The sequence below is a fragment of the Ornithorhynchus anatinus genome, chromosome 14, assembly GCF_004115215.2.
Source record: "Ornithorhynchus anatinus isolate Pmale09 chromosome 14, mOrnAna1.pri.v4, whole genome shotgun sequence".
NCBI classification, from domain to species: Eukaryota; Metazoa; Chordata; class Mammalia; order Monotremata; family Ornithorhynchidae; genus Ornithorhynchus; species Ornithorhynchus anatinus.
The window spans coordinates 50,638,332-50,658,934 of NC_041741.1; the positions used below are offsets into that span (position 1 = coordinate 50,638,332).

Here is a 20,603-nt window from a genome sequence, read left to right on the forward strand (position 1 = left end):
CGGCTCTGCCGCTTATCTACCGTGGAGCCTTCGGCAAAGCCACTGAACTTCTTGGTCCTCAGTTTCCTCATCCATAAAGTGGAGGTTAAATCCTACTCCCTCCTATTTAGACTGCGAGCCCCACACGGCACAGGGTCTGTGGTGTCCCACCTGATTATTCCGTACCTACCCCGGCGATTAGTGCAATGCTTGCCACTGAGTAAGCTCTTAAAAAAAAAAAGTACATTCTCTCTCCGAGAAAACTCCTGTTGATCTCTCAGATTATCGTTGCCCCAGCCCTGGCACTGTATCAAGTCAGTGGCTTCTCATAGATCTTTTCACGTCACTATTTCCTCTTATGACTGAACCTTTCCACTGGGTGGTTTTTATCAGGGTTTGCGGTCCCGATAGTCATTTCATCATATCTTGTTCGCACACCCCCGCCCTCATCCTTTGGCCTCCCGGGATGTGCTCGTTTCCCCCACAGTACCCCAGCTCCCTTCTTTGTTTTCCTCCTTCTCTCCCAACTATCCAGTGGTCTGCGCTTCTTCTTTCCCATCCACCCATCCCAGACCCTTGAGCTTCCCTGCCCCCTGTCTTGGATGCAATATCGGCGGGGATGTGGGGGAAACACGACACCCAGGTCTCATTAGGAACAAACATTTGCCTCCTCATTTTCACCCCGACCAGCTGAGTTAACAGCTTGTTCCTAGAGACTTCGGTCCCTAGAGGCTTCGGTTTTCCGGGATGGGCGAGGGCTGATTGTATGTGCGTACGCGGCTACGTCTGGGTGCTAATGCTGTGGGACCTCCTGACTGACAATGTGTCCTACCTCATTGACAGTTGCTGCCCGGGGATGGCTGGCGGTCCCTTCACCCCCTGGAAATTTTCCGGGGTGCTCAGGCCCACCTTTTGCTTCCCCTCTCTAGGTACGGTGAAGTGGGGCAGGGGGGAGGAGCTGGAGAAACAATCCCAAATGTTTTCTGCCGACAGAAATCTCGGCAATCTCGGTGTCATCCTTGACTCGTCTCTCTCGTTCACCCCACACATCCTATCCGTTACCGAGACCTGCCGGTTTCACCTCTACAATATCGCTAAGATCCGCCCTTTCCTCTCCACCCAGATGGCTACCTTACCGCTACGGGCTCTCGTTATATCCCGGCTAGACTACCGTGTCGGCCTTCTCTCCGACCTCCCTTCCTCCTCTCTCGCCCCGCTCCGGTCTATTCTTCACTCCGCCGCCCGGCTCATCTTCCCGCGGAAACGATCTGGGCGTGTCACTCCCCTTCTTAAACAACTCCAGTGGTTGCCCATCGACCTCCGCTCCAAACAAAAACTCCTCACTCTAGGCTTCGAGGCTCTACATCACCTTGCCCCTTCCTACCTCTCCTCCCTCCTCTCTTTCTACCGCCCACCCCGCACGCTCCGCTCCTCCGCCGCCCACCTCCTCGCCGTCCGTCGGTCTCGCCCGTCCCGCCGTCGACCCCCGGGCCGCGTCCTCCCGCGGTCCCGGAACGCCCTCCCTCCTCACCTCCGCCAAACTGATTCTCTTCCCCTCTTCGAAACCCTACTTAAAACTCACCTCCTCCGAGAGGCCTTCCCGGACTGAGCTCCTCTTCTCCCTCTACTCCCTCTGCCACCCCCCCTTTACCTCTCCGCAGCTAAACCCTCTTTTTCCCCTTTTCCCTCCGCTCCTCCCCCTCTCCCTTCCCATCCCCACGGCACCGTACTCGTCCGCTCGACTGTATATATTTCCATTACCCTATTTATTTTGTTAATGAATTGTACATCGCCTCGATTCTATCTAGTCGCCATTGTTTTTACGAGATGTTCTTCCCCTCGACTCTATTTATCGCCATCGTTCTCGTCCGTCCGTCTCCCCCGATTAGACCGTAAACCCGTCAAACGGCAGGGACCGTCTCTATCTGTTGCCGACTTGTTCATTCCAAGCGCTTAGTACAGTGCTCTGCACACAGTAAGCGCTCAATAAATACTATTGAATGAATGAATGACAGGATAGGTTTGGGAGGATCGGAGGGCAACGTTTACCCCGCAAGCCCCGTTTAGGCTCCGAGAATGGGTCGGCCTCATGCAGGCTCTGACCAGAAATGGAGTTTGTTGTTTTTTTTAACTGCAAGGGAAGGAAAAGTGCAAGGGGGAAGGCGAGGGGGAGAGAAGGGGGAGCTAGGTGTCCTAGAGGGGTCACAGGTCACAGGTTCAACCCAGACATGACAGTGAGCATCGTTGCTTGATATTAAGGAGGAAATCCCCCAAAATAAGAAGAATGATAATAACAGTAATCATGTCATGCTTATTCTCTCTGCCTAGCACTGCACTGAGCACTAAGAGAAACAGTGTGGCCTAGTGGATAGAGCATGGGACTGGGAGGCAGAAGGACCTGGGTTTTAATTCCTGCTCCACTACTTGCCCACTGTGTGATCTTGGGCAAGTCCCTTCATTTCTCTGGGTCTCAGTTGCCTCATCTGTAAAACGGGGATTAAGACTGTGAGCTTCACGTGGGACAGGGACAGTGTCCAACCCTATTTGCTTGTATTCATTCATTCAATCGTATTTATTGAGCGCTTACTATGTGCAGAGCACTATACTAAGCGCTTGGAATGTACAATTCGGCAACAGATAGAGACCATCCCTGCCCAATGACGGGCTCACAGTCTAAACGGAGGAGACAGAAAGCAAAGCAAAACAGAACAAAACAAAAACAAGACAACACCATCAAGATAAATAGAATCAATACTTAGTACAGGGTCTGGCATATAGGTAATGCTTAACAAATACCATAGTTATCATTATTACTATTATTATGAATAAAAAAGTCATCTAGTCAAGGACATCATTCCCAGCCTCTAACTGAACAAATGATCCTGGCTTACGCAAGCCATTCCATTCCATTCCGATATGCATGGCTGAGGTACACTAATAATAATAATAATGTTGGTATTTGTTAAGCGCTTACTATGTGCAGAGCACTGTTCTAAGTGGTGGGGTAGATAGAGGGTAATCAGGTTGTCCCACATGAGGCTCATAATCTTAATCCCCTTTTTACAGATGAGGAAACTGAGGCATAGAGAAGTTAAGTGACTTGCCCACAGTCACACAGCTGACAATCGGCAGATCCGGGATTCGAACCCATGACCCCTGGCTCCCAAGCCCTCACTCTTTCCACTGAGCCACGCTACTATACCATAACTGCTGGCTAAAGCCTGCAGCGGCCATATGGAGAGCCTTCCTCTGCCTCCACTGAGTGAAGGACAAGGACTTGGTTTAGTTTCCACCTGAGGAAGTTTTATGTGAAGGCTACCAGTGTATCCTGCAGCATTTCCCTCATGAGAGACTCATTTCTCTCATTTCCCGCCACCTGGGAAACAATGGAATGGCCCGCCCTGTTCAACACAACTCTCACGTACCTGTGCATCCCCACACAGCAATACATATACACACACACACACATCAATCAGTCAGTAGTGTTTATTAAACGCTTACTATGTGCGGAGTGCTATTCTAAATGCTAGAGGGAGTACAATACAACAGAATTAGAAGCGGTCTAGTGGATAGAGCACGGGCCTGGGAGTCAGAAGGACCTGGGTTGTAATCCTGGCTCTGTCCCTTGTCTGCTCTGTGTCCTTCGGAAAGTCACTTAACTTCTCTGTGCCTCAGGTACCTCATCTGTAAAATGGCGATTAAGATTGGGAGCCCCAGGTGGAGCACGCACTGTGTCCAACCTGCCTATCTTGTATCTACCCCAGTGCTTGCTACAGTACCTGGCTCATAGTAAGCGCTTAACAAATACCATTTAAATAAAGAATTAGGGGACACATTCCCTGCTCATAAGAAGCTTACAGTCTAGAGAAAGCACTAGGACAGCAGCGACAGTCTTATGGACACCCATCTTAGTTTCCCTTCAAGCGCCCGTGTGATTATTCTCGCCCACATGCACGACTGTGGAACTTGTATCTTCACAAGGAGACTATTTATTAGTGGTGCCATCAAAAACCACTCAAACTAGTGAAACACAGCTGAAGGAAGTCTTCTGTAGCCCTTTACCACAGATGGCAAGTGTTTGTCCCGGAAGCTCATTTTCACATATGCAAGGGCATCTCCCGGCCGCCGGGCTGAGAGGTGGACAGAGATTTAAAGCCCAGGGCGGACTCTTTGAGCCAGAGAATCCCACCCTGGCTCCAGCCTGGCGGCAGACGCCGAAAGCATTCCCGTCCCACCCGGACCCCGCGAACAGGGGTCGGGGGGATGGTCTCGAAGGTGGCCACAAGAAGATGTCGTGGGGAGAAATGGTCCCCACTTCTGTGAAACCACCCAACTAACTGAGGTGCGAGAATAATAACTGTAGTATTTGTTAAGCGCTTACTATGTACCAGGCACTCTAAGAGCAGGGCAATATGTAATTTTATCAGGTTAGTTACAGTCCCTGTCCTACACGGGGCTCACAGTCTCAATTCCCATTTTCCAAGTGATTTGTCCAAGGTCATATAGCAGACAAGTGGAGGAGACGGGATTAGAACCCAGGTCCTTCAGATTCCTAGGCCTGTGCTCTATCCCCTAGGCTGTGCTGTTCTCACTCAACTTTTCTGTGCCTCATTCTTCAACTGAAAAATGGGGATTCAAAACTTCAGACTGTGAACCCCATGTGGGACAGCGACTGTTTCTGACCTAATTACTATGTACCTACCCAGTGCTTAAGTACAGTGCTTTACACATAGAAAGCGCCTAAAAAATACCATTAAAAGAAAAACAAAAACAGCAAAAACCAAAGTCACATGTCTGCAATATTCATCTGGGAAAAAAACACCCCAGCTCACACCTCTACAACTCTCTGTCACAACAATGGCTAAGAAACCGGTAGAAATTTACGAGGGAGGTGCTCAAACAGTCCCTGAACCTGTTAGTTTGAACACAGGCAGCACCTCAAACGTGACAGGTGGATATTTGCTCAGCTGTCCGCACAAAGGTATGTGGGGATTTTCTGACTCACGTAGGGAGAACATTCACTGAATATCCTAGCTGGCCGAAAAGAATGTCTACTTGTTTTTTTATTTGTACAGCTGGGCTAAACCAAACCCCGGACACTTCTCTCCTCTGTAATGGCTGACTGCTGAGTCTAGAATCCTCCAACGACCGCTTCACGGAGAGAGACTTTTGTTTGTTTTTTGCCACCTAGAACTAAATTAACGCTAAACTGAAAAATACTTGAACAAACCCCAGGCAAACACCTGCTCTTTTTGGAGCGGTGCTTGTCGATAAACATAATTTACCCAATTACCCTTCTAAAAATGCCATCTGAAAGGGAAATGCTCTATCGTCCTACGGAACCTACTGCTATTCCGGTAACAGCTTGGCCTTTTCTGGTGACAAAACGGTCTCGGTGGCCACTGACAGAGTCACAAGGCCCATTAACTCCCAAGAAGAGTTAGTTTCCTTTATCTTCTCTTTGTCTCCTGCCAGGGAGCCAGCTAGTGTACTTACCTCTCATAAACCAACCTAATCTCCAAAGTCAGTCTAAAATGGCTAATCCCAGTGATTTCAGTGATTAAAACCCAGCCCCGGGACTCATTCAGAACTACCTCAAATCTGACCTTCGACCTCCAGTTTTTCTACTAGAACCTACCCCGGAGAAGAAGCCACAGTGATCCTTTGATGACTCTTCGAGCCCCGCATCCCTACCAGGTATCTGCCCAGTAATCGACACGTGTTTCTATCCAATCTGGAAAAAGCCCATTTCTTCTCTTTCCTAACCCTACACCCTTCTGCTTCCTGCTCTACTGTGATCTGACTTTTCTAAAGTCACGGTAAAAACAGCATTTGGACGCCTCGGCCAAGAGGCCAAACTGCATTATTGTGAGAGGAATCAAAAGGACCATCAAATCACTGTGTTACGCCCAAAGTGATGGGTTATTCTCAGATAAAACAAGCTCTTGCTATAGCGAGCACTTGGGGACAGTTTTATTTGCTTGGCCTTAAGTGCTCAGTACTGTGCTCTGCACCGGCAAACGCTCAATCAATACCATTAATCGACTGGCCTAGTCAGGGAGGAGAAAATGAGTAGACTTTATCAAGCTCGCTTTGCTCCTCTAACGACTGTCTCACTGCCGAGCCCTCGCCCACGTCCGCCCTCTGGCCTGGAACTCCCTTCCCCATTCGTACATGGCAGTTCACTGCTCTTTCCACCTTCAGAGCTTTATTAAGGTCACGTCTCCTCCGAGAGGCCTTCCCTGACAACCCTCATCTCCCCTTCGCCCTCTCCCTTCTACGTTACCCTGGAACTTGGATCTTTCGCCCTTAATATTCACCCCACCCTCAGCCCCACATCATTTACACAGTATTTAAGTACCTAACCGGACTTTATTTGAATGTCACTCTCCCGCTCTGGGCTGTTAGGTGCCTGTGGACCCAGACCACATCTACTGAACCTGTTTTATCGTACTCTCCCAAGCGCTCAGTACACTGCTTTGCACACAGGTAAGCACTCGCTGAACATCGACTGACCCGCTCGGGGAGAGGAAATGCAGTCAACCTCATCCTGCTGGAGTTTTGAATTTTTCCCCTCAACAGTTCACATCTGTGTCGACACCTTGGTAGGTCTCTGGACGCCAGAGAATGGGGGAGGCGGGGAGAGAGAGGGATGGAGAGAGGTGAGGGGGAATGAAGCTGGGAAAACCTTTGGTCGGCTGGGAACTCTTTGGGAATTCTTTGCCAGGCTGAAGGAAAAGGGAACTGGAGAGTCAAGGCAGGAGGGACGATGTGAGATCCCAATGGTTCTAGCCCCAAGAGATCCGGAGAATCCCGACCACGGAGATAATGAAAAAATCCCAATTCTTTTACCCACGACGAGTCCAACGATCCTGTAGGGGAAGAAGCAGGATGCGAGGAAAGTGGCCCACAGGACAATGTATAGCTTCTGGGTGATTTCTGGCTGGACCCACATGAACAAGCTGGAAACAAGAGGAAAGCCGGTTACCCACTGCGACCTCTCCCCCCTCGGAGAACCCCAGGCCAAACGCGTCGAGCTGAGGGGACCGACACTTACTTCTTGATTTTTTCCAGGATGTCGGCCATCTTGCCAAACAGGTTCTGGTTTTAAGAAGAGGAGACGGATGGGTTTGCAACTAGTTTTCACACTTGGCAGGTCAAAATAGCGACAGAGGGAGGCTGACTCGTTTCCTGAGATAGAAGTAGCTGTTCAGGGTACCCTCGGACGCCCAGATCAACAACGAGGATAATAATCCATGGGCCATAAAAAAAAAAAATCAATCATAATCAACAGGCCACCAAACCGCTCGATAATCCCAGGTTATAGACTTCAGCGGAACAGGCGTAACTGGGATGTGGGGTCCAGGACAAGAAGCACGGATCTGGGTCCTAGCCCCAACTTTTCCACTGGTCTGCTGTGTGACGCTGGGCAAGTCACTTCACCTCTCTGGGCCTCGCCTTTCTCCTCAGTAAAATGGGGATAATGATAATACCTGCCTCTTCTCCCTCAGTGGGCGGGTTATGTCGAGCACCAAGCGAGCTAACTGATGTGAAAGCGGCTGTGGGAAAATCAAAAGCTCGCTAGGAATCCAGGATTCCACTTTGCCGATTACATTTTTTGGCTCCGCTCGGAGTGATTCTGTAATTATAAGGCAGCTAATAGTTCTTATCTTGGCTGATGTCACAGTTCAGCCCTAACTTGACAAGAGAGTGTCTCAGGAGTGTTTTCAATGAGAGAAAACTTAAAAAGATCAATTCCTCCACGGGAGGTGAATGAGTGATGAGTTGACGCGAACAGACTGCGATAGTCTACACCCCTGCCGAGGCGAGCGAGCGGCATTCAGAAATGGGTGAAGAATCATTTAGCAAACTCTCCCCCTCCCCCAGTGGAAGAACATTCGCTGCCTTTCAACCCAGCCACTAGAAGATGTGAAGATCCTGTGCTGTCTGCTTCAGCGCTTTCCTTTGGCCTACCCAGCCCAGACGGGAGATCATTCTGAAGATAAAACCTTCTCTCAGCCCACAAAGACGGAAAAAACAGAGGCGGTACCTGGGCTTTTTGTGCTACATCTAGTACGAGCTGAAACTTTTCTGACACCGTCAGATCTTCCTTTGGAGGTTCCTTGAGTCAAAAGGGGAAAAGAGATTTTGACCATTAAACTCAGCAGCGTCTTTTACGTTCCAGAAAGATGTGCTTGGGAAAAAAAAAAACCACGCACGCCACGTTTCCTTCCATTTTAATCATACCCATCCGGTGGCATTTCCCATTTTGCCTCCAGCCATGATTTATAGTATCGAAAGCCAGGAGAGGACAGACAGATCTATCCATTTCACAAACGATTCAAAAGCTGGCCCTTTTTTAGCTCTCTCCTTCCTAGAATCACTCATCAGATAAGTTTGCCCATTGGTTGTCTCTGCAGGATATAACAGTGGGCTGCAAATATTTTACTCATGCCTTCCTTGGGTGTTAAAAGAGCTCTGTCTCTCACAAATGAGTCTGATAACTCTAGGGGTTTGCAGTTTCCTCCTTTGGTTCCACCCAGGACTCGGAATCATTAGATTGAGGCTGTGTGGAAGGGTGACTTTTCTTCATGAGACCGGTGCTTCTTGGGTCCCCAGAGGTGGCCCTGACCTGGGACAGCTAGTCGACTCTCCCTCTCCTCTGACCCCGCTTCCCTGCTGGGCCTCTGGAGATAGCCTTGAAACCGGAGATGGAAAAGCTGGAAATACTCTGAGTCAAACGGACATTCTCTGGGCTGGGATCAAGATTCTGTGGCCACCCCAATCAAAAACCCAGACGTGACTCCACAGCACAGTTTGGGATGGGAGCTCAACGCTGCCTAAGACAGAGGCTGGGCCTGGGAGTCTGAAGGATCTGAGTTCTAATCATGGCCCTGCCACTTGCCTGCTGGGTGACCTTGGGCAACTCACTTCACTTCTCTGGGCCTCAGAACCCTCATTTGTAAAATGGAGATCTGGAAGGCCCATGGGGGACATAGACTGTGTCAAACCCGATTTGTTTGTATTCAACCCAGCGCTTGTCTGGCAAATAGTAAGTGCTTAGCAAGCACCACAATTATTATCATCATCATTATTATTATTAGGCCCCGTGCCTAGGCATAACTCAGGTACGCTCCCTGGAAGAACCAGGTCAGAGATCCCACCACATCTACAAGTGCCCACATCTTCCCATCAGCTGGTGGGAAAGCTGGGCCAAAGGGGAATGAACCACACGATGTGATAAACTCGTACTTAAGACTTACCACGGCTTCTGAGACTTCAGGGACGATACTCCACTGTATCCGCCAGCCCCTGCGAGATCAACGGAGTAATTTAAATGCCGGCCAGAAAAGACTTGTCTGAAAGCCACCAGCCCGCCCCAAAACACAAACACTTGAGAAACGCTTCCTGTGCAACAGGGAGGTGTGGAAAATCACCCACGGCTGAGTTGTGAACGGCCCTCCCCCGCCCTCAGAACAGGTAGCGAATCCCCATTTTACAGGTGAGGGAACCGAGGCCCAAAGTGAAACGACTTGCCCAAGGTCACCCTGCAACCAACTGGTAGAGTCGAGATCAGAACCCAGGTCCCCTGACTCCTAGGCCCGGGCCCTTTTCACGAGGCCATGCTGCTCCTCTGATGTTCTCCAAGCATCTAGTACAGAGCACCGACTACAAACAGGAGGTCCCCTAGTCAGTACTGCTGATTCTGAATCTGTTATAGCTTAAGTTTTCAGTTAAGCCTCACTCTAAAAATTTTTGGAGGCTGGAGTCTGAAGAATCGTTCGGTCTGCGGGAGGTGTCGAAAAAAAGAAAAATCCCCTCCCTTCACTTCTCTATTCTTGGTCTAAGGATTTGACCTCCCTTGGTGGATGTTGGCCTTGATCGAGCGCCACTCCCACCATTTGCTTATCGATCAATCAATCGGTCAGTCAATGATATTTGTTGAACTTCACTCTACTATAAGCCCTTGGGAGAAAAGGAGAGAAGTAAGACAAGTAATCCCTGCTTTCAAGGAGTTTACAATCTTGACCCCTTCCTCCCCTTTGAGCTTGAAGACCTACCTTCAGAAATAACCACCCTGAGGAGCCCAACTGTTTTGGAATCCCAAGGGCTGGGATTATGTAGTTAACCTGTGAAGTGCTTTAGAGTTTCGTAAAGAAAGGCACGTTACAGATGTTCTCAACCGCATCCCTGCTTCGCTAAACATTCAACCTTCTTCGGGAACATCAAAGATATTGCCAAGCCAGCGTAAGGTCTGGGGCTCCGACTTAAAAAACCTCAATTTTTAACCGGCCGCTGATGTACCGTGGAAGCAGGCCCGTCTGGAGGCAGGGGGGTGGACTCGCTGACCCACTGACAGACAGTAACTCTCCCCACCTTCAATGCCTTATTGAAGGCCCATCTCCTCCAAGAGGCCTTCCCTGACTAAACCCTCCTTTCCTCTTCTCCCACTTCCTTCTGCATGGCTCTGACTTGCTTCCTTTATTCATTCCCCTTCCAGGCCTTACGGCACTTATGTCGATATCTGTTATTTATTTCTTTATATTAATGTCTGTTGTCCCCCCGCCCCCGGACTGTAAGCTTGTTGTGGGCAGGGAATGTGTCTGTTCTATTGTTCTACTGCATTCTCCCACATGCTTAGTATGGTGCTCTGCACACGGTAAGCGCTCAATAAATACCATCGACTGACTGACTGACCCTGCCAGCAAGGGCTGGTTTGAGGCGGATTGAGCAGGACTGTGGTTTCCGGCTCCATCTGAAGTTTGTGCAGGAACACCCGCTGAGGGGCTTTATTGTTGCATTGTACTTTCCCAAGCATTCAGTACAGGGCTCTGCACACAGTAGCGCTTAATAAATACGATTGCATGAGTGAAAAAATGATGGCGTCAGGCGGAGCGGGCAACACTACCGGTTGAGCTCCCACACCGCCCTCCGCCCGCCAGCTTTCTGGAACCCGTTCTCCTGGTTCAGGGGAATGTCCCGAGAACCTCCTTTGCGGTGCAAGTGGGAGGACTGAGGAGGGAGGGTATCGATCGGCTTCGTGGCAAAACCAGGGTCGAACGGCTTAAATACCTGGCTATGAGGTAATTCAAGGACAGCCTCAGAATCGCTAAAAAGAGGAACATGGGGATGGCCCAGCCTTGCCACACGGCGTTCATGTAGACCTGCGGAGGGGAGAAGAGACCGGAAACGGCGGGGTTACCGGCGACCAGGACACACCCTGACACTGTCGCCCTCCCCGCTTCCCAAACCGGCCCCTCCCGAAGGGAACCACCGCTGCCACAGAGCCCCCCGCCCCAAACCCCGGACGGGAGACCCAGAAAACTGCTCAGAGGAGCGGCGTTCCCCTAATAGGAGGGAGGGGGAGGGCCCTATGTGGGAACGAAGAGAGGCAGACGACCCCCTGTAAGCCCCGTGTAGGCTGAATCCAACCTTGAATCTACCCCAGCGCTTAGTACAGTGGCTAACTAATAAATCCCAATTTAAAAAAAGAGGCTCCGATGACTACATCTCCAGCTGTCTGTTCTCTCTGGGCTTCTGCTGGCTGGGATCTTTCAATTCCCCAAGAATAGCATCCCGCCAGTTCCTACAAAATAAGGTCAGATTCCTAGGAGATAACTGCTTGCATTTGGAGTGTGACTCCCTTTTACTAATTATTATTTCTATTATTACTATCATTGTTATAATACTTAAGTGCTTACTATGTGTCAAGCACTGTTCTAAGCACTGAGATAGAGACCAGTTAATCAAGTCGGATACAGTCTCTGTCCCACACTGGGCTCAAAGTCTAAGTACAAAGGACATATTGAATCCCCATTTTATAAGCTGAGGAGACTGAGGCCCAGAGAAGTGAAGTGACTTGCCCAAAGTCACACAGCAGGCATATGGCGGAGCCAGGATTAGAACCTGGGTCCTTCTGACTCCCAGGCCCGTGCTCTATCCACTAAGCTACACTGCTTCTCTAGCAACAGGTGTGGCTTTATGTGCTTGTTGCCCTACATTTTGCCCTCCTCTTTCTCACGACCCAGCCAAGGTGGCTTGAATAGGGGCTGGGCACAGCGCCAGGGGCAACAGGTGCCCGCCCGACGGGCAGCATGGGCGTGGGCTGGCAAGTCTCATACCGCACCCCCGCGGAAGGACAGAGAGATGAAAGGCAGCTCGCCAAAGGCCCCGCTGCATTGACGAGTAGAAAGAATGAAGCCAGGATGCTTTGTAAAGCGCCAATCCTAGATCCCTGGGGGTCGGGGGTGGTTAGGAAACTCCGGAAGTATCTGCAGTGGAGGCCTGACGGTGAGGAGGAGCAGGGGGAGCGAGACACGGCAGCCTCGGTGCAACCGGAAGAGAGCAAGTCGGCGGCTCATCTAACCGCCACCATCCTTTCCACCTACGGCCGGCAGTTCCTTCGGCTCGAGGTCTCCCCACTGCCAATTCCCCCGCTGATCTTCTTCCTGCTATCTTTGGGCTCAACTAACTCCCCGCCAACCCACCGCCCAATGTTCCCGAGGAACCAGGGCCTGGAAAACGACTTGGTTTACACGAAACCAGAGCGGAACTCCTGGCCAAGACCGGCGATTTGGTATGCCCATCCTGGCCGCACTTGCAGGAATACTGCTTTGGGAAGACAGTCCCCATTTTCCTCACCTAGTGAGTGTTTCCAGAACGCCCTGCACTCCTTAAGTCCCGTGCATGCTTCCGAAAGGCCAGCCCAAGAAGGACTACACAAAAAGTGTTCTAGTTCCTCAGAAAGGGGCAAACTGGCTTGCTAGTTGTAACTCTGGGAGATCAATCATTCATTCATTCAATAGTATTTATTGAGCGCTTACTATGCGCAGAGCACCGTATTAAGCGCTTGGAATGTACAAATCGGCAAGAGATAGAGACAATCCCTGCCCACTGATGGGCTTACAGTCTAATCGGGGGAGACAGACGGACAAAAACAAGACAACTTAATCACAATAAATAGAATCAAGGGGATCGGCCGGTCACAAGCTATCACTGGCACTAAAGGACACAGAGCACTGTAGTGGGCACCTCCAGGGGGTTTCTGATGGGACGGGGGAAATCTCTAAACGTGTTATCCGGTCAGGGGCTGATGACCATGCTCAAAAATTCTCTCGGGATCACCGAAGGCAGTGCATTGATGGATAGGAGCCCCCTACTCTCAGAAAGCCACTCAGGGGAGGGGAAGGAGGAGATATACTATTCACTTTCTTCACCCACATCCAATTTACACAGTTACACGAGCCACAGGCACCTCGACACAAACCAGCATTTCCGTTTGAGGGGAAAAAACCCACTTACAATAAAGGCAATAGCAGAAGTGTAGACAGAGTACCAGTCTGATAAGGCGGAGAGGTTCTTCACAAAATTAGTAACAGGCTTGGCACCTCGCTCTGCGAAAAGGAAAAGAAATCATGAACAGTTTTCCACATCCTCTCCAGAGTCTTGCTATATTTTCAGAAGAGTACTTTAAAGTACATGTGCAGACAACAGCTGTATTCTTAATTATGGTATCTATTGCAGAGCAGCGTGGCCTACGGAAAAGAGCCCAGGCCTGGGAGTCAGAGGACCTGGATTCTAATCTCGGTCACGCCACGTGCCTGTTGGTTGACCTTGGGCAAGACATGTCACTTCTTTGGGCCTCAGTTTCCTCATCTGTAAAATGGGGATTAAGAGTGTGAATCCCATGTAGGACAGGGACTGTGTCCAACCTATCAGCTTGTATCTACTCCAGTGCTCAGAACAGCGCCTGGCACATAGTAAGGGCTTAACAAATAACCAGAAAAAGAAAATTAAAAACAATTGGGTTCCAGTGTTCTCATTAAGAGGCAGTCATTTACACAAAGCTCAATTTGAAGTGTCAAATTGATGAAGGCAGAATTTTGTTTCTCAGATCCTTTACATCCTCTCACCCAATCAATCAATCAGTGGTATTTATTGAGCGCTTACTGTGTGCAGAGCATTATATACTAAGCAATCAAAAATTCACTCGGGATCCCCCTAGGCAGTGCATGATGAAATAGGAGCCCTCTACCACCATAAGGCCAGACAACAGAACAGACAGAACAGAACAGAGTTGGTAGACACGTTCCCTGTCCAGAACGCAAACAGAAAAGTCCACAGATTGACTATGCCTACATATTACTTGATTTTTACACCCAAATAGTGAAGTTGCTCAGTACTTACTTAGTCGTCTCATGTTTTCAGTTAATCTAGGACAAAAAAAACATGGGTATATGTCAAAGGATGCTCCACACCACGAGAGAGCCAGAACGAATGCCCTTAACAGGCCCTTCCCACCCAGCGGACTTCATTCACTACCCCAAACGCAAAAACTGGGGTCCGTGGTCTCTCTCAGCTGCCCAAAATCCTAGGCCAGAGGACAGTTCTGACTGATTTTCCCTTCCAAATGAGAAATGAACTTAGCCTGCCCCCAGATAGGTCCCTTCCCGTCTCAGAGTAGCGGAAGCCCCGTGCAGGCAGGGAAACCGGCTGTGACGGTTTTGTGAAAAGCGAGCATTCGATCTCCACACCAAGAGCCGAGGTCCGTGGAGCAGGATTCCTCACAGAGACCAATGGCTACAAGACGGATTTCAGCCTTGATCGTTCCACTGAACAAAAAACACGTTCCCCAGCAATCTGTGCAGCCTTGGCTAAACCTACCAGCCGACCTCCCCTTCAGACCTCACCTTCTGGCACTGAGGGGCTCTTCGGTTTCCACGGTGTTCTCTTCAGGCTGGAACCTGAAATCTTCCACGTACTCCCCGAATTTCTCGTAGAACCACTTCTGAACTCGCGAACACATCCTCTGGCTGCGTTTATCTAAGAAAACAAACCCCACATTGCCGGGTGGGTTAGACTAATCCCGGCACCTGGATTTCGATGGTAACTATGGAACGTATTGAGCACTCACTAAGTGCTGAGCACTTGGGGAAGTAGAGATGTGGTCCCTGTCCCACGTGGGGCTCATAATCTAAGACCTGCTCCTTCAATTAATCGTATTTATTGAGCGCTTACTGTGTGCAGGGCACTGTATTAAGCACTTGGGAGAGTACAATATAGCTGACATTCTCTGCCCAATATTCCCTGTCCACAAGAAGCTTACAGTCTAGAAGTGGAGTTAGACATTAATATAAATAAATTATGGTTATGGATGTAAGTGCTGTGGGGCACTTTTCCCTTAAAGAGCTCAGAGTATTAAAGCAAAGAGGCAGCATGGCCTAATGGATAAAGCACAGCCTAAGAGACCGAAGGATGTGGGTTCTAAACCCAGCTCCACTGCTTGTCTGCTGGGTGATCCTGGGCAAGTTACTTTGCTTCTCTGTGCCTCACTTAGCTCATCTGTAAAACGGGGATGAAGATTGTAAGCCCCATGTGAGACAAAAATTGTGTCCAACCTCATTAGCCTGTATCTACTCGAACGTTTCGTACAGTGCCTGGCACGTAGTAAGTGCTTAACGAATTCCGTAAACATCTTAAAAGAAAAAAACACCAACTAATGAAATCTCCAGATACCACCAGTCCATCTGTGAGGTCAGTCACTGAGACAAGAGGGATTTCCCAGCTGGTCTGCGATCTTCTCGCTGGGGCTATAACTAATATCCGAGTTATCCGAGTTTCTTCAAGAGACCTTCCCCGTTTCATCCCTCTTTTTCCCAGCTCCCTCTCCCTTCTGCATCATCTATGCACTTGGATCTGTGACCTTTGGATATTTGATATTCACCCCACCTCCAGCCTCCCGGCACTTAGGTATATATCTTTAATTATATATTATAAATGACTTACTTATTCATATTAATGTCCGTCTCCCCCTCTGGATGTAGGCTCATTTGGGGCAGGGAACGTCTGCTAACTCTGTGGTGTTCTCTCCCAAGTGCTTAGTATACTGCTCTGTGCAGAGTAAGCACTCAGTAAATACCTTGGATTGATTGATTCAAGGCTTCCCGATGCTCAGCCTTAATGGGATTCTGATACTGCCGCCCGGACTACGCACCAAGTCAAAGGGGACGCGACCGGCCACAGGGGAGAGAACTCCCAGCCTCCCATCGCCTGAATGGTGTGAACTCTGTCAAGGAGCTGGGAAGTAGCATGGCCCAGTGGAAAGAGCTGGGGCCTGGGAGTCAGGGGACCTGGGTTCTTATCCCACTTCCACTACTTGTCTGCTGTGGGACCTCAGGCAAATCGCTTCACTTCTCTAGGCCTCAGATACCTCATCTGTAAAATGGGGACCTATAAAATGTATCTGTATCCGTAAAATCTGCAAAATGAAGACTGTGAGCCCCATGTGGGACAGGGACTGTGTCCAACCTGATTAGCTTGCATCTACTCCAGCGCTTAGGACAGCGCCTGACACATAATAAGGGCTTAAAAAATACTACTATTATTGTTATTCCGGCTCTGCCACTTGTCCGTTGGGGAACCGTGGGCAAGTCACTTCACGGGGCCTCAGTTCCCTCATCTGTAAAATAGGGATTAAGACTGTGAGTCCCATGTGGGACAGGGACTGCGTCCATCCGCAGAACACATAGTAAGCACTTAGTACCATTATTTTTATTATTATTATTATTCTGGCTCCTCCATTTGTCCATTGGGGAAACGTGGGCAAGTCACTTCACTCCTCTGGGCCTCAGGTCCCCCTAAGACTGTTAGCCTCAAATGGGACAGGGGACTGTGTCTGACCTGATGATCTCATTCATCTTGTTTCTACCCCAGGGCTTATTATAGAGCCTGGCACATAATAAGTACCATTAAAAAATAAGGGCTGGAAGAGAGAAGTTGTCTTCTCATCACTCAAATCAGCACCTAAGCGTGTGCCTATGGGCCGAAGCGAAGCCAGCCAGGGAGCCTGAAAAGCTGTGAATCGGCTCTTTTCTCCAGCCTTTCTTTTGGAGTTTCCCAGGATCCGCGCCTGGGTGCTTGAGCCAGCTGAAAGGGGGAGAAGAAAGGGGGGCACCGGCCAAGGAGCGCCAGAGGGCCTGGAAGGAGGGGGGGTGGGGCCTCGGGAAAACTGTGCAGGCCCATTGATTTTTTTCAATCTCTTGTCATGGCTGCTTTCATCTTTTATTCCCCCTGCCTCTCTGAGGGCTTTAGAAGTTTGGGCTTATAGCATGCAGCTGTCTGGGGTTGCCCGCTGATGGATTTTCATTCTTTCTTGCCAGGTAACTCACTGTTGCCAAGTGAACCCGGGAGAGAGAGAGGAGAGTTGGGCTAGACGTATAGAAGGATAAGTACCGCGGGCTGACCGAAAAAGAGGCCACTCTGGGTGCTTTCCATTAGATGAGTTGGCAGCTGATCGAACCAAGGGCCGATCCATCTGTGCACAAAAACCAACTCCCCCTCTCTTCCCGGGTTCACTTTCTAACCTTTGGTTCCCTGGAGAGAAAGAAAAGCAGCTTGGCGGGGGGGGGGGGGAGAGCAGGGAACCAGGGGAATTAATAATGGCTCCAATGCAATCCCGCCCTCTGGCCTGAGGCACTCAGTCCTGGGAATTATTCATTCGATCCCATTTATTGAGCATTTACTGGATGCAAAGCACTGTACTAAGCACTTGGGACAGCGAACAGACGCATTTCGGCCCACAGTGAGCTTACAGTCCAGAGTGAGAGGCGGACATTAATATAGAGAAATAAATAACGGATCTGGACATAAGTGCTGTGGGGCTGAGGGAGGGTGGGGTGAATAAAGGGGAGCGAATCCAAGGGGATCTCACTGATTTCTCCATCTGACTGCTCCCAGTTGAAGAGAGGGAGGGAGGAGAGAGGTGATGGAAGGATGGAGAGAAAGAGGGAAGGAAGGAAGGAAGGAAGGAAGGAAGGAAGGAAGGAAGGAAGGAAGGAAGGAAGGAAGGAAGGAAGGAAGGAAGGAAGGAAGGAAGGAAGGAAGGAAGGAAGGAAGGAAGGAAGGAAGGAAGGAAGGAAGGAAGGAAGGAAGGAAGGAAGGGGCAGAAGAAAGAAAGGACAGATGGAGGGCAAAAGGAAGGATGGAGGGAAGAACAAAGGGAAGGAGGGAAAGATGAAGGAATGAAGGGGGGGAAAATGGAGGGATGGAAGGAGAGAGGGAGGGAGGAAGTGGCGGATGGAGGGAAGGAGAAGCAGCATGGTGGCTTAGTGTGAAGAGCCCAGGCTTGGGAGTCAGAGGTCGTGGGTTCTCTGTGCTTCAGTTATCTCATCTGTAAAATGGGGATTAAGACCCTGAGCCCCATGTGGGACAACCTGATTACCTTGTATCTACATCAACACTTAGAACAGTGCTTGGCACATAGTAAGCACTTAACAAATACCATAATTATTATTATTAAGGAGGGAAGGATGGAAGGAGAGAGAGGATGGGCGGGAGGGGGAAGAAGAAGGGATGGAGGGAGGGACAGAAGGAAGGAGGGAGGAAACAGAGGGAAGCAGGGATGAGAAAAGTCAACTAGGTGGACCAGTCCCAGCTTGCGTGGTTGGACAATCTTCATGTTGGACGATTGCTAAGCGTTTAGGAGAGGACAATATAACAGAGTAGGGAGACACATTTCCTGCCCACTGTGGGCTCGAAATATGTGGAAATGAAGTGAAAGCGAATCATCGGGGGCCGCTGGCCGGGAGGACCTGGGGGAGTCTGCCGCTGTCTCCAACCTCCCTCTGTCCCGGGGAAGTCGGGCACCCAAAGATGGCACGGCCATCTCCCTGAGCCAGCGTGGGACCGACGGAGGATGGGCCCCCAACTCTACCTGTTCCGTTGTTGACTTGGGCAGGTCCTTTCGCGGGCTGTGGTTGCGGGACTGTCTGCTCCTCCGTTCTTAACGAGGGAAAAATTCAAAGGAAAAAAAGAAAAGAAAAAAACACGAGAAATCCATTAGTGCTAGAGACCCGGGGCGGGCGGGGGCGGGTGGTCGGGGGAAGAAGAAAGGAGATGTTCCTCCGCTTCCTTCTCCGGTCTTGTGTTCAGGCTTGTCTTCACAGAATCTCTAGAATCTGCCTTTTCCCCTCCAGCCAAACTGCTACAATGCCGACTGTTATTATTAGTATGGCATTTGTTAAGTGCTTCCTATTGGTCAAGCACTGTTCTAAGCGCTGCGGTAGCTCCGAGTGAATCAGGTCGGACACGGTCCCTGTCCCACATGGGGCTCACAGCCTAATTAGGAGGGAGAACGGGGACTGAATCCTCATTTTATAGATGAGGAAACTGAGGCACTGAGAAGTGAAGTGGCTTGCCCAAAGTCACCCAGCAGGTGACTGGCCGAACTGGGTTTAGAACCTTGGCTCTTTTCACCAGGCCACGCTGATCCAAGCACTTAATATTTCCTGTCTTGACTACTGCATCGAGCCTCCCTGCTGATCTCCCAGGCTCCTGTCTTTCCCCTCTCCGGTCCTTCACTTCACTCTGCTCCCAGGATCATTTTCCTGAAAAACACCTCAGTCCGTATCTCCCCTTTCTTCAAAAATCTCCAAAGGTTGCCCAGCCGCCTTCGCCTCAGACGGACATCTCCTTACCATCAATAATAATAATTATGGTGTCTGTTAAGCGCTTACTATGTGCCGAGCACCATTCTAAGTGCTGGAGTAGATACAAGGAAATCAGGTTGTCCCACGTGGGGCACACTTAGTCCCCATTTTCCTGATGAGGTGAAGTGAAGTGAAGAGAGAAATGAAGTGGCTTGCCCAAGGTCTCAGGGCAGACAAGTGGCGGAGCCGGGATTAGAACCCACATCCTCCGACTCCCAAGACCGGGCTCTTTCCACTAAACCACCCTGCAGCCTTAAGGTAGTCAATAGGCTCTCTCCCTCCTAACTTACCCCACGGATTTCCTACAATCTGCACTCTCCACTCACCTAATGCCAACCTTCTTACTGTACCCTGATCTCATCTATCAATCCAACGCATTTACTGAGCGCTTACTGTGTGCAAAGCCCTATACTGAGCACTTGGGAGAGTACAACGTAGCCGAGGTGATAGACACGTTCCCTGCCCACAAGGAGCTTACAGTCTAGAGGGGGAGAGAGACACGAATATAAGTAAATGAATGATGGATAGGGATGCAAGTGCTGTGAGGCGGAGGGGGCGGTGAATAAAAGGTGCAAATCCAAGTGCAGCGAAAGGATCCGCTGCTGCTTGTCCCGTAAGCCTTTTTTGGGGGGTGGGGGGGGGTAAGCACGACCAGGGACCAGGGGACTTAGCGCTTGGCAAACTCGCTTGGGACTGACCCCTGTGCCCTCATAAGAGGGTGGTTAGGAGGGGTAGCAGGCCCAGGGGACTCATCGCTTAGATGCTCCATTCTTTTCCTCATCAACACCTCCGAAGCCAACATTAGGGAAATTCCTGGAAAACCTTTCAGAAACCCTAGGAAAATCCTGGAAAACCCTTACAGAAACCCTTGGGAAACCTTTGGAAGTTTCCTGGAAGAGGAGCGGCACGGATAGAGCCCAGGCCTGGGAGTCAGAAGGACTTGGGTTCTAATCCCGGCTCCTCCGCTTGTCTGCCCTGGGGTCTTGAGGAAGCCGCTTGACTTCTCTGGGCCTCGGTTCCTTCATCTGGAAAATGGGGATGAAGACTGTGAGACCTATGTGGGACAGGGACTGTGTCCAACCTGATTACCTTGTATTTACCCCAAGACTCCGTACAGTGCCTGGCACATAGTAAGCG

At 50.0% G+C, this 20,603-nt stretch overlaps 1 protein-coding gene across 4 annotated transcripts in view; it reads right to left on the bottom strand.

The window, feature by feature from the left end:
* Positions 1-20,603, bottom strand: part of GRAMD4 (GRAM domain containing 4) — a 105,662-nt gene that overhangs the window by 20,684 nt on the left and 64,375 nt on the right. For all 4 annotated transcript variants that reach the window (XM_029078802.2, XM_029078804.2, XM_029078801.2 and 1 more), the window contains 9 exons: positions 18,692-18,759; positions 14,670-14,802; positions 14,167-14,192; positions 13,282-13,373; positions 11,053-11,144; positions 9,243-9,291; positions 8,030-8,101; positions 7,037-7,080; positions 6,832-6,941 (listed from right to left, as the gene is read on the bottom strand). In XM_029078802.2, the coding sequence (XP_028934635.1) occupies positions 6,832-6,941; positions 7,037-7,080; positions 8,030-8,101; positions 9,243-9,291; positions 11,053-11,144; positions 13,282-13,373; positions 14,167-14,192; positions 14,670-14,802; positions 18,692-18,759 (686 nt within the window). The remainder of the gene's footprint in view (positions 1-6,831; positions 6,942-7,036; positions 7,081-8,029; positions 8,102-9,242; positions 9,292-11,052; positions 11,145-13,281; positions 13,374-14,166; positions 14,193-14,669; positions 14,803-18,691; positions 18,760-20,603) is intronic.